Below are 22,143 nucleotides of genomic sequence, written 5' to 3'. Positions count from 1 at the left end.
ATTAATTTAACTTCTCTTGCATGGAAAGAGACCAATGTTAGTTGACTATAGCTTCATTGATTCACCTTGGTTCAATTTTCAAAACAAAATCCACAAAGTTACATACCTTATTGAGGGATCGTCGAGTGGTGACTCCTTTAGAAATATCTCCAATGATTCTGGATAGGATGTTCCTTTATCGGTCTCCATTCCTTTGGGATATCTGGATGTTCTGGCAAAGTTTTTGGGATTTGATCTTGAACTGTTTCTTCCTATGTGATTTGATTTTCAATTTTCTCTTTGTCAGGTTCTTGATTTTCTTCCAGATTTGTCTTTTCTAGATCACCTGAAATATCAACAACTTCTACTTCTACGGGTTCAGGGTTAGATTAGCCAAAGGTAACATGAACTGATTATTCAATTGTTAGATTTTTTTAAAATACTTTAAAATATTTTCTAGAAGTGGAATATCCTATGCATATGCCTTCATTAGCTTTTGTGTCAAATTTTTCGAGGTTATCTTTCCTGTTGTTAAGGATAAAACATTTCCAACCAAATACATGTAACTGAGATATTTTTTACTTTCTTCCTTTGTATATTTTATAAGGAATTTTCAATAGAATTGATCTTATCAAGGTACAATTCATAACATAGCAAGTGATGCTTACAACATCATTCCAGAAATATTTAGGAAGATTGGTCTCATTGAGCATCGTTCTTGCAAGCTCTTCTAGAAACCTTTTTATCCTCTCTACCGCCCCCCTTTTGTTGGGGAGTTCATGGAGTGGAAAATGTGTGATGAATACCATTCTTGTTACAAAAAATTTGAATACCTTATTTGGAATTCTCTTCCATGGTCACTTCTTATGAGTGCAATGCATATACCTTTTTCTTTATGGATAACCTTGACTAGTTTTTGAAAGGCAACAAACGTGTCACTTTTTTGAGATAAGAATAATATCCAAATATAGAGAGAGTAGTTATCCACAATCTCAAGAGTGTAGACACTTCCACCTAGAATTACGGTTCTAGATTGGCCAAAAAGGTCCATGTGAAGTAGTTGCAAGGATCGATCAATAGAAACTATATTTTTAGATTAACAAGAGGCCCTTACTTTATTCTCCTTTTGGAACACATCATATAATCCGTTCTTTTCAAAATGTAAGTCTAATAAACCGTCTACAAGATATTTATGGACCAATTTGTTCAAGTGATCCATACGGATCTGAGCTATTCTCCTATGCCATAACCAAGATTCATCCTCGTTACTTAGGAGACATACATCACTTGAAAGAATCTTGTTTAAATTTACTGTGTAGGTACTTCCACTTCTTGAGCTTGTAAATAAAGTATAATTTACCCCTGCAACCAGAAGAGTTAAAGGTTGCATTGTTACCTTTGTCACATAATTTATTATTACATTTGGATTGACTTATTTTTATAGGCAAAATGGAAAGCAAGATCTCGCAAAAGTTGTGGAGCACATCTTGGCTCATTTAGTTATGTGTTTGATTTCAAAGGTTATTACAAAGAGTTAGTTCAGGTTTGTTCAGTGTTCAAGTTCCAATTTATGTTAAAGTTGCTTGACAAAAAGATTTGGTTGTAAGGAATTTATTGGGCCAGATTTCTGGAACATGTTGTGTGACATATTGGCGCACGTTCTATACGAATTAGTTTCTCTTTCACTTCAGATTTGTTTCAAGATTTGTTCAGTTTTAATCATTCCAAAAGATGGTTGGAGTTGCATTTTTAATCCAAATCAGATTGTAAAAAAGATTTGATTAAATCATATATTTATATGGAGAAGATCTAAATTGAATATGATTTAAACAAGACAGTTTGGATTTGTGTTTATTACAAGATTTGAGGATGATTTATTTAAAGGAGATTTTTTTTCTTTTGGTTTAAGGGAAGATTTGATTTGTATCATATTTGGTCGGATAAATAATACTCCCTCTGGTCCTATTTATAAGAGAAAGTTGACTTTTTAGATTCATTGAATAATCAATGTATCTGGTATATTATACAATCCAGATACATTAATTATTCAATTAAGCTAAAAAATAAAAAAAATCTGACAAATAAGATTCAATGTTGTATAATTCAAAGAAAATTTATTTACAATTTGGTTAGACTCCCAAACTTAACATGTATGATAAACAACATATTTTATCCCTTTATTTACTTTAATGTTTCAGTTTAGTGTATTATCTATCAAATTTAACATTTTGAGTTCCTTAACAAATATTGTTTGTTTCAAAAAAATTTATGTACCGCAATTTAACTCAACACAATAAGTAACACAGATTGTCATATGACTTCATTAAACCAAAAAATTTAGCAATTGTTTAATTATAGCAGAGTAAAACATCAATACAAATTTTTTTGTTCAAAGAATTTCATTAAACCATCAAAGTTATTACATAGATTTTCCATAACAATAGAACAAACACATGTATTACATGGATTTCAACAAACACAATCAATCAACCAATCCTAATTGAAATACATTATTTAAAATTACTACATTCAACCCTAAATAAAAAATGTCAAACACCATTGACATTTTCAATATTCCTCTTAAGTGGACACCTCATTCTTCAACTTGAAAATTTTCTTCTTTTATCTTTGAATCTTAAAATCTCTTCCATCAACAATTTCATCATATAACCACTTGAAAAAATTACACTCCTTTTCCATTTGATATTTTTAATTTCTACAACCCCAAAACATTTTCTCAACATTCACATTGTTTATAGATGTAACTATACGAAGAACACACTCCTCTTGACAAAAACAGTCTCTTCTCTTGTTTCTTTTGAACATAGATCCAAATGTCCCACAATATTGGTTGTTTGAAGAGGTGCTGAAATTCTTTGACATTTGAACATAAATTTGAAGAAGAAGAATGTTTATGAAAATGAATGTCGAAGAAGATGAATATGAAACCCTATAAACTCAAGAAACGAAATGAAATAATGAGAATGAAGCTTATATATAACTAGTTTGTTGAATCAATATTTTAAGTTTTGCCTTACTGTCATGCACCGTCACCATAAACTAATATTTTTTCTCAATATTTAAAAAATATATTAAATTGGTTAAGAAAATTGTTTTTAAGGGACTAATATGTGATCTTTATTAAACTTAAATAATCTTTTGGTCACTGTAAATTAACGAATTTTTAATTTTGGTCTGTGTATTTTTTTTAGTCTGAATCTCTATATCTCACTTTTAGATAAAATCCGCAGGAAATCCGTAGATTTTGACCTTAAAGACTAAAATCAACACAAAAAATGAGATATAAAGACTCAGATGAAAAATAGATAAATACCAAAATAAAAAACTTTTTAACACCAACAACTTATTTCAACCTATTTAATAAATAAAAGACTAAAGTGAAACTTGAAATTAATTTAAAGGACTTTCACACTAATTAGTCTATATTTTATTAATCACTTTTATTATTTTATCAACCAACAAATATTAATTATTTATTTTTTATCATTGTAAATTGATCAAAATACATTAGGTGAAATAGGAATTAAGTCTTGTATTTTATTGCTCAGGAAAATAACAAAAATGATTCATAAAATATACATAAATAATTAATAACATGTATTTTTCATGGTTAATAAATTAAAAATATATTAATAACACAAATTTATACATATTATTAAAATAATTTCTCTATATTTTTAATTAAAAAATTACTGTTAGTGTTTCGTTTTAGTCGAGAGTTGTGTTTAAATAAGATTATTGTGGTATGTAGCAAGAGCGTAATATATCTTCATAGTAGGATATTTTAAGTGTAATATTATGTTATCTTTCTATCTCTTTTGTTGAAATGGCAGCGATTACTCCCGCTGCTCTACGTTTTCTGCCCCCAAACCCCACTGCCAGAAAAACACTCAACTTTTTCTCGAAACCAAATCTCGCGCCACTGCGTTCATTCTCTCATTCTTCTTCATTGTTTTCTCTATCTCACAAATACTCTCTTCCTCTACCTCCCTGCAAATGTTCCTTCACTGCCCCTGTTTCCACTTCAACCTACCAGGTACTTGCTTATCCTCTTTCTTTCAAGCTTTATCAAAATCAATTATAAACCTTCAGAATCAATCACTTATATGGTTATGTTAGTTTTTAGGATTTTAACCTAGAAACGCACTTTTGTTTTCTTATTATAATGTAATGCAGTTTAGTGATGGCGGTTCTGAGATGGAGTTAAGATTACATATAGGAGACATGGATATAACAAACACTGGAGACATATGTGTTGATGCAGAAGATACATCGTTATCTATCAAAGTATTGCGGTCGGGAGGATCTCCCATTACATTGATACGAATTAATTCTCTTTTTGACAGGATTAAACCCTCTGAGACAATATGGTTTGTGCTAATTATAAACTACATTCTAAAAATGGTTTAGTTTTTTTTGGTCTTTTAGTCTTTTTTGGTTGAATGGTTCTGATTTGGGCAGGTATATAGACGACGATCATCTTGTTGTGAGTTTCAAGAAACACGACCCTGAGTTGAAATGGCCTGACATCATGGAATCATGGGAATCACTTACTGCTGGATCATCGCAGCTTTTGAAAGGAACTTCAATTTATCTTGTTGGTGATTCCACTGAAATCAACCAAAAAGTGGCTGAAGTGCTTGCTACTGGCCTCGGGTACGTTTAACTTGGTGTGTGATTCTGATTATTAATATTCAGAATGCTGGTAATAAGGAGGAGAAATTGATGTCTAACTTTCACTGTTGGCTCACAAATCTCTAGTGTTTGATAATGATATTTTTCTCTTCTCAGATACACACCACTTAGTACACAAGAGTTGCTGGAATCTTATTCCAAACAAACTGTGGATTCATGTAAGTGCGATGTCATTGCTAGTTTGATAAGCGTTGTTCTTTCTTTCCTGTTCTACGACATCGCTTGATAGATAGACATTGAATTTATGTGTAGCATGTATGGTCACCAACATTAGCATATGTATTATTATTATAGAACCTTGGGATCATCTTTAAGCTCTATCTGTGAAAATTCCTCATTAATGAGTAAAAACCATAAAAAGCCCTCTCCTTGAAAGATATTACTGTGATGAGATGATGCAACAAGTGCATTTCAACACAAGAGTCACTTAAATCATGTATCTTGTAGTGTATTAACAAACGTAATCGAATTCTAGGGCTGCTTGCTGAAGGTTCTGACTCAGTAGCCGAAGTTGAAGGCGCTGTACTTGAAAGCACAAGTAGGTAAGTTAATTGCTTAATTTCATTTTCTGGATACCTTTTATGCTGGGTACTAATGCATTTTTCCACTGATGAGTGGTCTCCTAGCCATGTAAGGACAGTAGTTGCAACATTAGGAGGTAGACATGGTACTGCTTCAAGATCTGATAAATGGAGACATCTTTATGCAGGATTTACTGTCTGGTTGTCACAGACTGAAGCATCAGGTGATATTTGTTGATATATTCTTGTTTTTTGTGTGTGTAAGATATGGCTTCAGTTCTAGTCCAACATTTCAAACTTGTTTTGAACCTTCAAAACAATAGATGAGTCACTTGAGCCTTGATTTTGATGAAACTTTTATGTGTTGGATGGAGAGTTTGCGAGGAGATATGAGGGAGAAGTGTGGAAACCACATTTGAATCAATCTTTGTTTGGAAGTTTTTAAAAATGGAGGGAGGGAAATACCAATAACCTTTCCTTATTGATTTTTATGAACATCTTGTGTTACCAATTTGGAGGAAGAAGAACTTTGGAAGATTTTAAACATTCAAACAAGGGTAAAGAAACTTAGTAAGGGTCTCTTTAGATTGAATTATTTGAGCTTATCTAGTCACGTAAACACCGGTAAGGTTGTTTGAGAGAGCTTATATAAACAAACTAGGACATGTCCATAAGTGGTTTTCACCTTATTTCCATTAACTCATATGAATAGCTTATGAAAACAACTTATAACTTAATGAAAACACGTTGTCTTTATTTTATCTTTTGTTATAGAAATGGCATATTACATGAGCACTTACATGATTTTGATAGCATATTTACTTCCGCCTATTGTTTCCGGTAAAAATTGGTTTTGATGGCATGATATACAGATGAAGATTCTGCAAAGGAAGAGACACACCGAAATGTCAAAGATGGCATAACTGCATACACAAAATCAGATGTTGTTGTCAAGCTACAGGGATGGGATCCTACCTATGCTAAAAGTGTGGCAGAAGGATGTTTGAGGGCCCTAAAACAGTTAATCCTATCTGACAAGAAACTTCCAGGTACATGTTGTAAATCACATGTCTCTTTAGGCCTTAACGCATCCAATCACAAATTCATATTGAGGCCGAGAAAACTAGCACCCGAATTTATTAGCCCGTGTTTATCATGCAGGTAAAAAAGGCTTATACATAAGATTGGGATGTCGTGGTGATTGGCCGGACATCAAACCCCCTGGTTGGGATCCATCAAGTGAAGGCGGCGAAACTCTAGGCACACAATAATGGTGCTTGTAATATTAATAGTAATAATAAGTGAGTACATCAAATACGTGCCTCAAATTGTTGTATGATGAAGAGGGGTGATTCTAGCAATACTGTAAAAGCATAACTGACTCGGACGGTTTAACTAGTTGAATTGTGTGAATCTGTTTTTTACTTGAGTAGTTTGATGGCAGTTTAAACTCAGTTTGAACTATTTAAAACAATTGAATCATGAACTCAGAAGTCTTGGCAATTCGGCGTCTAGTTCAATTTTAAAAGTATTAATTTTGTGTAGTCTGGTTTAACCGTAGTATAGTAACTTGAGAAATAAAGTTGAACAACCAAATCAAAGAAACTCTATGTGTTTATTTTGTTTCCAAAAACTTTCCCGATCTTATCGATTGCTTCTCTTCCATTTTTGGATTTTATATTTCCATAGTCCAATTATAGTATCTAACTTGGTATTTTTTAAAATTAATATTGTGTTACAAAAGGTTTTATATTTCCATAGTCCAATTACAGTATCTAACTTAAAGACCAAAAAATTAAACTTATGAAGATTGTATTATGAGAGCTACCAAGTCACAACAACCGCGTAAATTATAATTAAAAACAAAAACGTAATAATCAAAGGGTAATGTCAACTTGTGTTTTTGGGACAAAGTTAAGGGGTAAATATAAAAAACATTTCTTAAAAGTTGTGTACTGTGTTTATTAGAATTTTATAATTAATAATTTTATTGATTTTTTTAATATAAATGTTTTATTTGTGGGTTTCTTAACATGTGTCTTTGAGGTATAAAAGTTAGCATTACCCTAACCTTAATCTTGCATAGATAACACGTAGTAAATGCTCTTTTATATGTTTAATCTATAAACTAAAAGGGTTAGATAATTGTTTCCTTCGTATCAAATTTATGTTCACCACATCTAGTTATCTATTTTAGTAATGTTCAACGCATCTAGTTATCTATTTTAGTGGGTTACTAATTTGTTATTGTGTAAAGTGGACCGGGACATGATTGATACTGAAGTTCGGGTCAACGCTATTAGGAAATAATATATTTCATAAATTGAAACTGATTTAATTGATGGGGGTGATAAAATTTGATCATGTTTCTGGTGACATTATTTCCCTCTTGAAGTATTTCTTTTTACTTAAATATTTGATGCAATGCATTGGTTGATAGAACTTAAATCGATCTAGACGAATCTAAGTTGTTAGCAACTAATATTGTTTACTGGATTTTTTAATTCCATTGGTCAAACAACTAGGAACAATTCTAAATCAAATGTTCTATCACCGACAATATTCATGATTCGTCAAACAACTAGTAATATATTTGAACACATATCCATAATTTAAAACTTAAACCGGTCAAATAATACATTGCCATTTTACATAGGATGTTGTGTCTAACGCTTTAACAGATATACTTCAACCTATCAAATAGGAGAGTTTTGCATAGTAATGTCATATAATGTTATAAATTCTTAGTTACGACATTTGGATCATCATTTCATGGTCCCTGCAAGTAGCAAGTTAAACATTAGGAGGCATAATCAAATTTCAAAAAAAAAATCTTATTATTTCATGATAAAAAAAGTTGAGCAGAACATTTTCAACTGCAACTTCAAGTTAATTTGTTGTGAGGTATAAAAAAACACAAGAAAATGCATCACACTTCAAAGTCAAATTAAACTTTTTTCATAAAGAAATTCGGTACCTTGTATTCAAGATTAGTTACTACAGATCTTAGTATATTGTCTCCAACAATCAATCGCAGCTTCATCACGAAATCATCATGGGAATTTTTCTTTGCCTGCACAAGTACATAAGGATACATTAGAGACATTTAATTAGATAACACATATGCATCAGTTGCAGAAACTTTACATACCATCAGTTCTATATAATGTGCCTTTATAAGAAGCATCTGTTTTGGAGAAATCCTGCTTCTTATAGCTGCAAATAACATCGGAAATGGCAGCCATGGTGATCTTGGAACTCTTCGCGTGTTAGTCAGCAAACCAGCAGCATTTACCTGAGGCATCTCAAAAACCAAATTTTCTAGTACATCACCTTCAGCATCCAAAGGAGCCTTGAAGCTAACAACAAATTCCGGATGAATATGAGTGTTGATATTCATATTCCAAACCACATAGTATTTCGGGCTTTGAATGTCATCAACTCCATTATCATATTCGCAACCACTAGGACGAATCTGATTATTGCCACGACGAAGAAGCTCCGTTTTCCCCATTACGACACGACAAAGGACCAAGTGCTTAACCCCATTTTCATCAACATCACAATAAGAGACACTGTAAATATAACAAACTCGAATCCATTGTTATAGCATTACTATATAGAGGGTTTAAAAGGCTATAAGGTTCAAGGTTTATCATAAGAAAACTTACCAGGCATAAGGATGAGTAATAGATGTAAGATGAATACCAAAGCCGTATAAGCAGTTAAACGATGAAAGCGCATTGTGACCAAGCCCATGCGCCATCATCGTAGATAGATCCTCTTTAGAACATGCAAGCCAACCATATCGAACATTAGCATCCCCGTGAATTACTCTTGTGATATCAACTTGCTTCTGGAATAACTCGAATCGCGCTTGCATTGAGATGCTCGAGGTGCGGTAAATATCGACGATGTCGTCGTCATTAATGTTGAAAGTAGCCATTCCTGTGAGAAATATGTTATGTATTGAATCTATATCCAGTCTTTCATATCCAGGTTCAGTATAAGCATCTAATTCTTCCTCTCTGTCTTTTTCATTTCCCACTTTGTTAGTGGTATCATGACCGTCAACTTCTACATCCATAGCAACACTCTAAGGATATTCCCCAAAAAAAAATTCAAAGGATAACTCAGCAACAAAATTATAATAGGTTAAGGGATAATTCCAACCAAAGAAACTGTAACTAAAGCAACATAAACTAAACAAAAAAAGTAATTAACAAAGACAAAGCTTTGAAATTACCTCAATAGAGAAACTCTGCACAACAGAGAACCTTTCAGCTATATATAATTGATAAGTTTGAAACTGTATTGGGTACTAAGGGTCGTATTTATATTGTTCTAAGTCGAAAACATAAACCTTAAACTATACAATTAGGCGAGTTAAATGAATGTGACCGATCCCTGAAATATGTCATTTTCTAGTTTTGTACTGTATTTATTTATTTTTAAGTTTGTTATATCTTAAATTATTTTCTTTTAATGTGAAATTCATAAATGATTGTTTGTTAGAATTTCTATTTTTTGATATATATTACTATAATTTAGGATTTAAAAAAATAGTTGAAATGAAAAACTATAAAATTATATATTTTGAAAATAATTATTTAACTATTTTTAATTATTTTTATATTTCTTTTTAATGTTGTTGAATTGTAATTTTTTGTGTCGAAACAGGTTGATCGACGGAACAAGGGAGTGTTAAACCACCTTATATGTTGAGTTGTGTTAGTATGTCGAAGTGTCGAAGCATGTTGTTTTACACAGGATTTCGACTTATGTCTATTTTAGTAGTGTTAGTTATTTCGGACTTTTATAGTTTTGGGCTTTGGTTTGAGGTTCAAATTAACATAAATATATAAATAGAGGGAGTAACTCTTATTCTTGTCATTCTTGTAATGAAGTGAATAGAGTATTCATAACATTGTAATTTACAGTATTTTGCGGTTACAAAGTGAATAAGAAATTTTCCACAGTTTGTGGGCAGAGAGAAACTATGTAGAATTTAATTTTTCTTCTCCTTCATCGTTATTTACTTTTTTCTTTCTCCATTGTTCTTCTTTTTCATTGTTATTGTGTGGGTAATAACAATCTTGTTCATCAAGATTAATTGAAATTCTCCATAGGTTGTGCTAGATTTCCAACATATGGTATCAAGAGCTCCGGTTGAAACGATTCGTAGGAAGAAAATCACCATGGCAACGAATCACCCAAACAGGCATTTTCCAGTAAATCTTCTGATTCTCAAGAACAACAATTATGAGAATTGGTGCAAGCAGATAAATGTTGTATTCTATTATCAAGATCTTTGGGATCTTGTGAAGGAATGAGTACCAACGCTTGTAGAAGACGCGACAAATCAAGAAAATGATGCACATAAAGAATTGAAGAAGAAAGATTATAAAGCTCTCTTTATAATCCATCAATGTGTTAATGCAGATAACTTTGAAAAGGTTAGTGATGCAGAGTCAGCGAAAGAAGCATGGGAAATTCTGGATAAATCATTTGGAGGCGCGAAGAAGGTGAAAGAGGTGAGGTTACAAACTCACAAAAGAACGTATGAATTGCTTCAGATGGAAGACAATGAAAGCATAATTGATTTTTTCACCAAGGTTACGAAACTGGTGAATCAAATCAAGGTATATCGAGAAATATTGACATCAAGATCTGTTGTTAGAAAGATTTTGAGATCGTTGGCTCCAAAGTTCGACCACGTGGAAGTAGTCATAGAAGAGTCGAAGGACATGCCAAAACGGACAAAGGAAGAGCTTCAAGGGACGCTTGAATCTCACGAACAAAGAATGGCTGAAAGAGCTGCAGGAAATTCGAAGAGTGGCATGGCTTTGCAAGCTCAATCAACAAAAAAAAGAAAAGGCAAAGGAAGTTGGAATGGCAACAAAGGCAGAGGAGGCTACAACAATTTGACTGGTCGAAATCAGCAAGAAGGAAACTGGTCGAATCAGAGAAAACCCTGGAAACAAGGCAACCAAAGAGATGGTTTTGCATGTGGAGGAAGAGGTGGTGGTCAAAATCCAGTCAAGAGTCACATTCGGTGTTACAATTGTCAGAAATATGGTCATTACTCTAGTGATTGTCCAGAAAAGCAGAAGAATCAAGAAGCGTATGCAAAGTTGGCGAAACATGAAGAAGAAGAGACGTTGTTGATGGTTACAACAAGAGATGAAGAGAGATTCAAGGACCGGTGGTACTTGGACTCAGGATGCTCATCACACATGTCTGGAAGGAAAGATTGGTTTGTTAGCATAAATCCCTCAATAAAGAACATGGTGGAATTTTCAAATGACAACACTCTAGCAGCTGAAGGTATGGTGATGTTCTGATTATGAGGAAGTATGGCAAGAGGTCAGTAATTTCAAATGTGTTGCACATACCAGGCATGAAGATTAATTTTCTCAGCATAGGGCAGTTAGTCAAAAAGAACTACAGAGTGTCGATCGAAGACAAGATGATGAGAGTTCTCGACTCAAATGGAAGGTTGATCTTGAAGGCTCCAATGTCTCAGAATAGAATCTTCAAGATTGAACTAAATGTGATGAAGCATAAGTGCCTTGCAACAGCAGCCAACAGAGATGAATGGATATGGCATTATAGACTTGGTCATCTCAATTTTAAAGACATCAGAGATTTGAAGAGAAGATATATGGTTTTAGGATTACCAGAAATCGACATTGCAAACGAAGTGTGTGAAGAATGTGTGCGGGTGAAGCAGCATAAGAACAACTTCAATAAGGATGTATGAAGTAGGTCGAAGGCAATTCTTGAAGTCATATACTCTGATGTATGAGGTCCTCTCCAGGTGGATTCGATTGGAGGTAACAAATACTTTTATACATTCATAGATGATTTCAGTCGAAAATTATGGTCTTACCTGATCAAGAAGAAAAGTGAAGTGATCGAGGTATTTGCCAAGTTTAAATCTATGGTCGAAAGACAGAGCGGTCGAAAGATCAAGATTTTGAGGACTGATGGTGGTGGAGAATATGTGTCGAAATACTTCGATGCATTATATGTGAAAGAATGGATTATGCATGAGGTGGTGCCACCCTACACTCCACGGTAGAATGGAGTCGCAGAAAGGAAGATTAGAACCATGATGAATATGGTTAGAAGTATGTTGAAAGGCAAGCATATACCCAAAGAATTATGGGGAGAAGTTATGTCAACTGCGACATATATCTTGAATAGATGTCCGACGAAGAATCTAGAAGGAATCACGCCAGAAGAATGTTGGTATGGTGTCAAGCCTAGCTTGAGTCATCTAAGGGTGTTTGGATATATAACACATAGATATATGCCAAATCAGTTGAGAAGAAAACTTGATGACAAGTCGAGTCAGATGATTCTGATAGGATATCATTCGACTGGAGGATACAAGTTATTTGAACCAGTGAATAAGCAAGTGGTGATCAACATGGACGTGATCATAGATGAGCTTAAGGAGTGTGATTGGACTGAGAATGTCAAGAAAGATTCAGTGAGAATATTTTGTGATGAACTAACTAGTGAAGTCGAAAGAGAAGTTCGGCAGGAAGAAGTCAGAGGTGAAGCAAACCCAAGCAGACCTCAAAGAACAAGACACATGCCTGCAAGGTTGCAAGAATGTGTGATTACATCAGATGATGTGGTCAATGAAGAAGGAGAACTGGTACATTATGCTTTCTACGCAGATGTCGAACCTGTCAATGCAGTTGATGCATTGAAAGATTCGAAGTGGATGAAAGCAATGGACGAAGAGTCGAATTCAATCGAAGTCAACAACACTTGGTCACTTGTTGAATTGTCCCAAGACAAGAAGGCGATCGATGTGAAGTGGGTATACAAGATGAAGTTGAATCACATAGGAGAAGTGATTGGACACAAGGCGAGACTTGTGGTGAAAGGATTTCTTTAGAAAGAAGGAATCGACTTCGATGAAGTTTTTGCACTTGTTGCTAGGACCGAAACAATTAGGTTGGTTGGTGGTCTAGCAAACATGAACAACTGACAGATGTGTCAGATGTATGTGAAATGTGCATTCCTTAATGGCTCATTAGAAGAAGAAGTTTATGTTGCACAACCAGCTGGATTTGTGAAACAAGGCGAAGAAAGAAAAGTGTACATGTCGCATAAAGCCATGTACTGACGTAAACAAGCTCCAAGAGCTTGGAATAAGAAGATAGATGGATTTCTAAGGGAGAAGGAATTTGTGAAGTGAAAATATGTACATGGAGTATATGTAAGAAGAAGCAAGAGTGAATGGATTATACTATGCCTATATGTCGATGACTTGATGACAACAGGTAGTTGTAAGAAGGAGATCGAAGACTTCAAATGTGATCTCAACAAGGAATTCGAAATGTTAGATATGGGTGACATTTCATACTTCCTTGGCATCGAATTCTACAAGAGTGGTAGAGGTTTGATGATGCATCAAAGAAGGTATGCAGGCGAAATGCTCAAGAGATTTTAGATGCAAGATTGCAACCTAACTTCGACTTCATCTAAGCCCATATTACAACTGTCGAAAGAAGATGATGTCGACCCAGCCCAATACAAAAGACTTATTGGGTCCCTTCAATACCTTTGTCGCACAAGGTCTGACTTAGCATACAGTGTAGGTATGGTGAGTAGGTTCATGCAGAAGTCAAAGGTATCACATCTAGCAGCGACGAAGAGGATACTAAGGTATCTGAAAGGAACTCTCGATTATGGCATTCTATTTCCTGCAATTGATGAAGGAAAAGAATGCAAATTAGTGGGATACACCGACTCAAGTTGGTGTAGTGATGCTGAGGATCGAAAATCTACAGTTGGCTATGTGTTTATGTTAGGTGGTGCACCAGTTGCATGGAGTTCGAGAAATAAGCCAGTAGTGGCATTATCGTCATGCGCAGCAGAATACATAATTGCTTCTCTTTATGCATGTCAAGCAACGTGGATGGTGAATCTGGTCGAAGAGATAACAACGAAGAGTCATGAAGCAATTACCATGAGGATCAACAACATGTCAGCTATCAATCTGGCGAAGAATCCAATAGCACATGGTCGAAGCAAGCACATCGAAATAAGGTTCCATTATCTTCGAGAGCATGTAAAAGATAGGAAGATGAATGTGGAATACTACATAACTGAGAATCAGATTGCAGACATCATGACGAAGGGAGTACATGTCGAAGTGTTCAGAAGACTAAGAGTTATGATGAATGTAGATAACTTAGACACAATGAATTAGATGGTGTGTTGAATTATAATTCTTCGTGTCGAAGCAGGTTGCTCGACAGAACAAGGAAGTGTCGAACCACCTAGTATGTTGAGTTGTGTTAGTGTGTCGAAGTGTCGAAGCATGTTCCTTCACACAGGATTTCGACTTATGCCTATTTTAGTAGTGTTAGCTATTTTGAACTTTTATAGTTTTAGATTTTGCCTTGAGGTCCAAGTTAACTTAAATCTATAAATAGATGGAGTAACCCTTATTCTTGTAATGAAGTGAATATAGTATTCATAATATTGTAATTCACATTATTTTGCAGTTGAGAAGTGAATAAGAAGTTTTTCACAGTTTGTGGACAGAGAGAAACTCTGCATAATTTAATTTTTCTTCTCCTTCATCGTTCTTTACTTTTTTTTCTTTCTCCGTTGTTCTTCTTTTTCATTGTTATTGTATGGGTGATAACAATCTTATTCATCAAAATTGATTAAAATTATTCATAGATTGTGGTGGATTTTCAACAAAAATTTCATAACTTTTGGCTTCAAAATTTATAGAATTAAAAATAAAATACATTTTTTATAAACTAAGTGTAGCTTTGCAGTAGCATACAATATGAAACTAATTGTTTTATCACATCATTGAATTTTTTTAATTGTATTTTAAAATTAAATATATGACATAAAAATGTTGGTAAGTTGAAGTGAACAGTTGTGTAAAAATTTCAGAAACAATGAAAATAAATATATTTTTAACAATATATTATTTTATATTTTCTCCATTTCAACGGTTTTTTTTCCAAAAGTTTCACGTTCTATTATATATCAGTAAAAAAAAATCAATTTTCCTTCTGTAAGAAATTATTATTATTTTATAGCAATAAAATTACGGAAATTGTAACAAATAGTCAATCAAATTTAACTTTCTACACCATCGATGTAAAGATTTTGTTTGCGTTGTTAAATGATAATAATAATCATAACATTATAGATATTTGATTTTAATATAAACTACTAATACACATATAACAAATTTTATTAATCGAAAAGAATTTAATTGATATATACTGACAGTGTAAAGATTTTTTACACCGTCAGTTAATCACAACCATTGAAAAGAAGATTTTTTTTTTCGAAAGAGATTGTTGAAAATGAAGCTGGAAATGAGGAAAAAAGTGTTGTTGGTATATGGTGTAAACGTGATTAAAAAGGTTACCGTTTATTGTGGACTTAAAGAGTGAAAAGGGATTAAAAGTTAAGCACCAAAAACCATTGGTGGAGAATACTTGAACTACTTTAGGTAAGTGCAGCCATTTAGAGAATTAAGACCGTTGCAAACTGTTTACCTTTTCTTCTCCATTCTCATAAAATAAATAAGTACCTATTATCATACTATTTTCTGTTTTCTTTTGTGTGTGGGTAATGTTTCATATGGTGTTTGAATCTTCAATGTCATGCTTTATTTGTGGAACATATCTATCTGCACAAGCAAAAAGTTTGGAAGAAACACTTTGCATCAAAAAGTTACATTTGCCTTGTTTTGAATAGGGGTGGCAAAATGGACGGATTGGATGGATATGGATTGGATCGTTAATGGATGGATCAAAACAATCCATTATCCATTAACAATCCACTAAAAGTTTTTTAAAAATATCCAATCCAATCCATCCATTAAGAATAAAAATCCATCAAATCCATCCATTATCATATTTTTAGTGGATGGATATCCATCCATCCATTTCTTTTTCCTTTAAAATTTTTTATTTTTGAAAAAAATCACTTATTTTTTTGAATTTTTTATTTTTATTTTTTTTAATAAAATAATATCAGCTTTTTTCGAGAAAAATCATTTTTTTTCAAAAAAAAATATTTTTTTTGTATTTTCGAAAAAAATAATTTTAAATTTTTTTTTTCGAAAAAAAATATCTTTTTTATATTCGTAAAAAAATAAATTTTTCGAAAATAAAATCAAAATTTGATATTTTTTAAAATTATTTTTAAATTTTTGGAAAAAAACGATTTTTTGTATTTTCAAAAAAAAAATATTTTTTTTCGAAAAAAATAAATTTATTTTTATTTTTCAAAAAAAAAGATTTCTTTTCGAAAAAAAAAATAATATTTGAAAAAAAATTATTTTTTTAAAATTAGATAAAAAAATCTATTGGATCATTAAAATGTGTTGGATGAATTGGATCAATCCATGCTTATAAATGGATGGATTGGATCAATCCATTAACTTAATTTTTTATGTAGTGGATGGATTGGATGAATTTTTTGATGGATAGATTGAATGGATTTTCTCTAAATGGATCCAATTGTCACCCCTAATTTTGAGTGACTTGACAGGAAATTTATTTTTATTTTTGTTGGTTTGGTAATTGTTTGTGGCAATGTTTTAAAAATAGGCAAGATGAGTTAAAGGGTCGATGGTTGAAACAGAGACTTATGGGTTGATCTATTTGTATAGATATTAATTTGAGGTTGATTCAGATTATTCGATCCCTTAAAAGTTTATAAAAAAATCATTGAATATATGTTTGATTTAACTTTTGAAAATCTCAAAAATAATTTTAGAGGTATACTATTAAAATTGATTTTTTTTTAAATTATTTGAAGTATTTAATTTTTTAAAGTAAAATTGATTATACCTCCAAAATTAATTATATTTAAATCTAAAACTTATAAATTTTAAATTTAAACATAATTTTTATATTAAAATTTACAATATTTAATCAATTCAGTTTTACTTAAAATTATTGAATATAAATCATTTTAAACTCAAATATTATACTCCATCAATTTTTTTACTTAAGAACCAAACAAACATTAAAATATAGTACACTAAATCAATTTTCTTTTGTGTTTATGAATTTTTCTTTCGTGAGCGGAGATAAATATTTGACTAATGGAATTTCTATTTTCTACTATATTTAAATTTTAAATTACTAACATTTATTTTTATTTATTTTAAATTTATGCTATTTTTTTAAATTAATTATAAAATGTCATTGTTTTGACTTTTTAAAAAGAAAAAAGAGAACAAATATTAACCTTTTTAATTTGAAGAAACTCGTATTGATCTCGGTCAGCTAAATGCCCAATGTCCAAATGACTAAGATTTAATTCATCTTAAATCCACTTCACTTAACCTAAAATATAAAAATAGTTCACATGTCAAAAGCAAGATACATTCTCTGATCTTCACTTTTCACTACACTCACATTGAATCTTGAACTGATTTGGGCGTTGGAGTGCTAACCATGCATGTCCACACTGTGCCGCCGTAGCAGAGATCAACACCACAGTTTCAAGAACATCAGTTCTTCAACTACATCCATTTATGGTCCTAAATGGAACAATTGCACTGTCTATGGGCATCAACTTATGATTCCTACAATTTCCACGAATTCATGTCCGCTTTCCAACTCCATCGTTTGCAACCTCCTACAATCTCAAATTCGAGAGTGTTCAGAAGCGAACACAAAGATATGTCGCAGTCGATTCAATCAAACAACACTTCAGTTACGATATCCCGAAATTCCAGATCTCTGATTCTCTTGAAATTCTACCTCGTTGGGGCCAAACCTTTCCTTGTAGCCGAGTATGTCAAACCAATATCGTATTTCCTCCTTCATTGTCATCTCATCAAGAGAAAGAAAACCCAACTTGGTATAGTATGAATGGGTGTCCCTGTTAAAATGGATTTTAGACTAGTACTTTGGGTATAAACGTTACCAGAAGTGAGGAGAATCGGTAAAAAGATAGAAAAAAGCAAGACGAGCCACGAGCTTGAGGGGCTTTACCAGCAAGAAGCGCCCTAGAAAATTGTCCTAGTCCAGAGTCAAGGGGTCGAACAAAGGGTTGACTTGGTGGAAACTACAGAGCCCGTGATCTCATAAGTTGTCTTGAGAGGTGTGTCTTAGGTGGAACAAAACAAAGAATAATCCAAGGGAAGTTTTTCAAGATTTATACTCGACATACAATTGGAATACCCTCATGAAGGCTCAAGACCCTAGATGAGGCTGGGAAGAAGAAAATTTTAAGTGCTTGAAGACAGCTACTTCGAGATCAGAAAAAGGCAATCACGATTTTATTCTTGTGAACATACACCCGTAGAATGGGACCCCGCAATCGTTAAAGGAACTACATATCCTATTTTTCCGACCCAATAGGGAAACTTGACCATTCTAGAGGATCAGTGACTACAACTCCAATAATATTGATAACATCCTTAGTGCTCAGAATAGATGGAGTTCATGTTACTTATGCATTTTCACCGTCAATTTTATATGTATCCGACCAGTCTCAAAGTTCTAGGAAGACCTCCGCTTCAGCGTCGATAAGCTCACAATTATCAATCCTCAGGCGAAGCTGAATATAATATTTAATGTGTTTTCTCCTCTATTGGTTGACCCGTATCTTCTCACCGATTAAGATGGGATGGGGCATCAAGACCTCAACACGACTCACGTCTACGCTGGTGTTTGATAGAAGGGCTTCTAGAGAGTCGGATGAGGAAGTTCCTCCCTCCAACGAATCCTTAGATACCCTTTTTGAATAAGAAACATCAAATAAGAGTATGACCTCTGGTTCCATATGATCATGATCAATACGAGGGAGATGAAAATCAGGGGATATCCCCATTCTTGAAACATAAGAAGTATCACTCTCAGAATCACTCATCAGATTATTGGCATTATCACTCATCCTATATAGAAAATGAGAAATGTTGAAAGAAAAGCTAAGTAGAGAAAGGTACTTGACTATGGATTGTTGATAAATCAGAGAAGTGGAAGAAAGGAAAAAACTTTAAATAAGGCATTATGAATTTCCTTAATGAATGCTCTCAGGGAATAAGGGACAAATACATTTTCTAGAAAAGTGACCGTAAGTTTTGAATGTCAAAGGTTGCAAAAAAAAACACCACAAAGCTCAACTCCTAGCATACTGATCATGAAAACTTTTCTATCGACTCTGAAAATCTTCCATCTTCTCCTGAATCATACTGATCTTCTTAATAGTCTATTGAATGATCCCTGGCATGACACTTTCACCTGATTCATACCAACACAAATGAGTCATATACCTCCTTCCATGTAAAGCCTCATACGGTGTCATTCCAACACTAGAATGAAAACTATTGTTGTAGGTGAACTCAATCAACGACAAATTGTTATCCTAATAACCTCTTTATTCTAGAACGCAAGCTCTCAACAAATGTTTCAAGGATTGGGTAATCCTCTTTGTTCGACTGTCCGTCTGCGGATGATAAGCAGAACTCAATCTCAATTTAGTTCCCAAAGCTTTCTGCAAACTCTGCCAAAACCTTGATGTGAACCATAGATCTCTATGTGATACAATGCTCAAAGGAATACTATGCAACTTCATACTCTCACTGATGAAAACCTCTGCTAGCTTTTGCAACAGGTAACTGATCTTTATCGGAATGAAATGAGCCGATCTAGTCACTATATCAACAATAACCCAGATATAATCACTTCTCTTCTTTGTCTTCAACAAAAATGTCACAAAGTCCATATAAATGTTATCTTATTTCCCCTCGAGAATATTCAACAGTTGCATCAATCTTGTAGTTCTAATTTTACCCCATAATTCAGAATTCCTTTATTTCTATTATTTTAATTAAATAAAATCTAATGATTCCCCATAAGTCCCACAATTATCAAATGAATCATACATATTCACCAACACTAAAAAATAAACAAATAAAAGCAATTAAGAATTAAATCAAATAATTAATTGAAAATTCTAGGTGTTACATTCATCAGATAAGTATTCATGTCGGCAAATGTCCAATGAACAAGGGAGTTCTCGGGGAATGTCGTTCTTTGTTCGGTTAGATTGCTCATATTACCAAAAACGTCATCTTATTTTGAATGAAAAGAGAATTTCATATATAGAGATTCCCACATACAACATCTTTAATCTCTCTTTACCAATATATCCCAACAATGAGTTGGAAACTTGATAAGATGACTATGCTCAGGGAGCTTTCATTCCAAATGCTTCATTCTGAATTTGGTGATAAGTCAGAAAAGAGGGGGTTATACCTGCAAAATACTCCAAGCTCAATTCAGTAGTTGATTAAGCTAATAGGTGGAATGTTTTAGGTTTTCAAGAATTTGAACCTTATGTTGCCATCTATCATCCCTTTTATATGAACCTTGTTAAGGTTCTTTCTAGAGCTTTTCATTCTTTAGTGTTCATCGAGACCATTCACATTGGCAGATGTCAAGATTTAACTCGTTCTATAATCTGACAACATATCATTTACTTTATGCTCAGATCAAGTGTTTTATAGGGAAATTTCATGTATTCTCGATTGGTTTAGAATGTTATGCTTTTAAATATTTGTGATGTCCCTGGCATGATGTCATATTTATCACCAATTTATTTACCTTTTAGGCTTACATGTTTTTTTTTTGTGTGGGACAGAGACTGATTTGAATCAACATTGGTGCAAATCCATGAATAGGTAAACTAATGGACTAATTTTCACTTGGATTAAATGCATTTTTTGTCCTCCTAATTTGTGTCCCCTATTACAAAACCAACGTTTCTGATCCCTTAATTTTGATGGTCGTTGGATTTTTGTGGTCCCCCTCCATTTTTACATACGTAGCAATGATGATTAGAATAAAAAAATTATTTTTAATTAGCTGGCAATGAAGACTGGGATATTTTATTACTTAATATATTTTTAACTAAATTAATATTTAATAATATTTTTAACTAAATTAATATTTAATAATGTCAATTAAGTTTTTTAATTAATTGGTTAAAATATTCGAAACAAATTTCTGACCCTAAGCCCATTTACTTACAGTACCACTCTAATGTTGGTGTAAGCCCTAGAGGCCAATACTTTTGGTACTTGTATCGAATTATTTATTAATAATAAAAGGCATTTTCTTTATTATGGTTGATTAATAAAGTCCCTAGAATAGATAGTCCGTTTAATGTATTAAGTGTGACTTAATCATGAGAACACATTAAACATAAGGGCACTATTCTTAAAGTATCCGTAGTCGAGCTTTAATGTGAAGTGGGATAACATTAAAGCATTAAGACTATTATGTTTGTAGACTGATGATCGCATCTCATGGATCATGGATAAAGAGTTATCAAGTCTTAAACATAGGTATGAATATTAGGAGTAATATTTATACCGGATTGACCCGCTATGAGAATACTATATAGAAAGATATGCAAAGTGTCATAAGTTATTCTCATGATGATAATAGTGTATACCACTCTTCGACCTGAAACCACTATGGATCCTAGATGTAGAGTCGAGTGCTTTATTGCTGATCCAACGTTGTCCGTAACTGGATAACCATAAAGACAGTTGATGGGTACTCCACAAAGCATGCTGAGGGACATGAGTGTCCTAGATGGAATTTGCCCATCCTGCGTAACAGGATAAATGTCTATGGGCCCAATATTGAACTGGACAAGGGTGACACGGTCTATACCTTGTGTTCAATATAGACATAAGGGCAAAGGGGTAATTATACACATAATTATTATCACAGGAGGTTTTGTCAGATCACATGACATTTTCGTGACTTGGGTAGCAGTGATGTGTTGCTAGATACCGCTCACTGTTTATTATGTTAAATGCGTGATTTAATATAATTGCCAACACCGCGAAAACCTATAGGGTCACACACAAAGGACGGATTGATGAGAGATA

General features: G+C 33.1%; 2 protein-coding genes across 2 annotated transcripts; one reads left to right on the top strand and one right to left on the bottom strand.

Annotated features, from left to right (window-relative positions):
- Positions 1–3,742: 3,742 nt before the first annotated feature.
- LOC127119776 (probable inactive shikimate kinase like 2, chloroplastic) lies at positions 3,743–6,670 on the top strand. Its single transcript, XM_051050094.1, has 8 exons — positions 3,743–4,036; positions 4,177–4,370; positions 4,462–4,656; positions 4,792–4,853; positions 5,171–5,237; positions 5,322–5,440; positions 6,089–6,265; positions 6,378–6,670. The coding sequence occupies exons 1-8, from the start codon at positions 3,827–3,829 to the stop codon at positions 6,485–6,487; spliced, it is 1,134 nt and encodes a 377-aa protein (XP_050906051.1). The 5' UTR covers positions 3,743–3,826; the 3' UTR covers positions 6,488–6,670.
- Positions 6,671–7,785: 1,115 nt separating this feature from the next.
- LOC127121484 (inactive poly [ADP-ribose] polymerase RCD1) lies at positions 7,786–9,568 on the bottom strand. The gene is made up of 5 exons (XM_051051975.1): positions 9,463–9,568; positions 8,888–9,312; positions 8,368–8,791; positions 8,194–8,289; positions 7,786–7,995 (listed from the first exon to the last, which is right to left on the bottom strand). Exons 2-5 carry the CDS (start codon positions 9,301–9,303, stop codon positions 7,987–7,989), a joined length of 945 nt encoding a protein of 314 aa, XP_050907932.1. The 5' UTR covers positions 9,304–9,312; positions 9,463–9,568; the 3' UTR covers positions 7,786–7,986.
- Positions 9,569–22,143: the final 12,575 nt, after the last annotated feature.

The sequence above is a fragment of the Lathyrus oleraceus genome, chromosome 2 (assembly GCF_024323335.1).
Source record: "Lathyrus oleraceus cultivar Zhongwan6 chromosome 2, CAAS_Psat_ZW6_1.0, whole genome shotgun sequence".
NCBI classification, from domain to species: domain Eukaryota; kingdom Viridiplantae; phylum Streptophyta; class Magnoliopsida; order Fabales; family Fabaceae; genus Lathyrus; species Lathyrus oleraceus.
The sequence above is the reverse complement of the archived record's forward strand: the minus strand, read 5'-3'. Positions and strand labels throughout refer to the sequence as shown.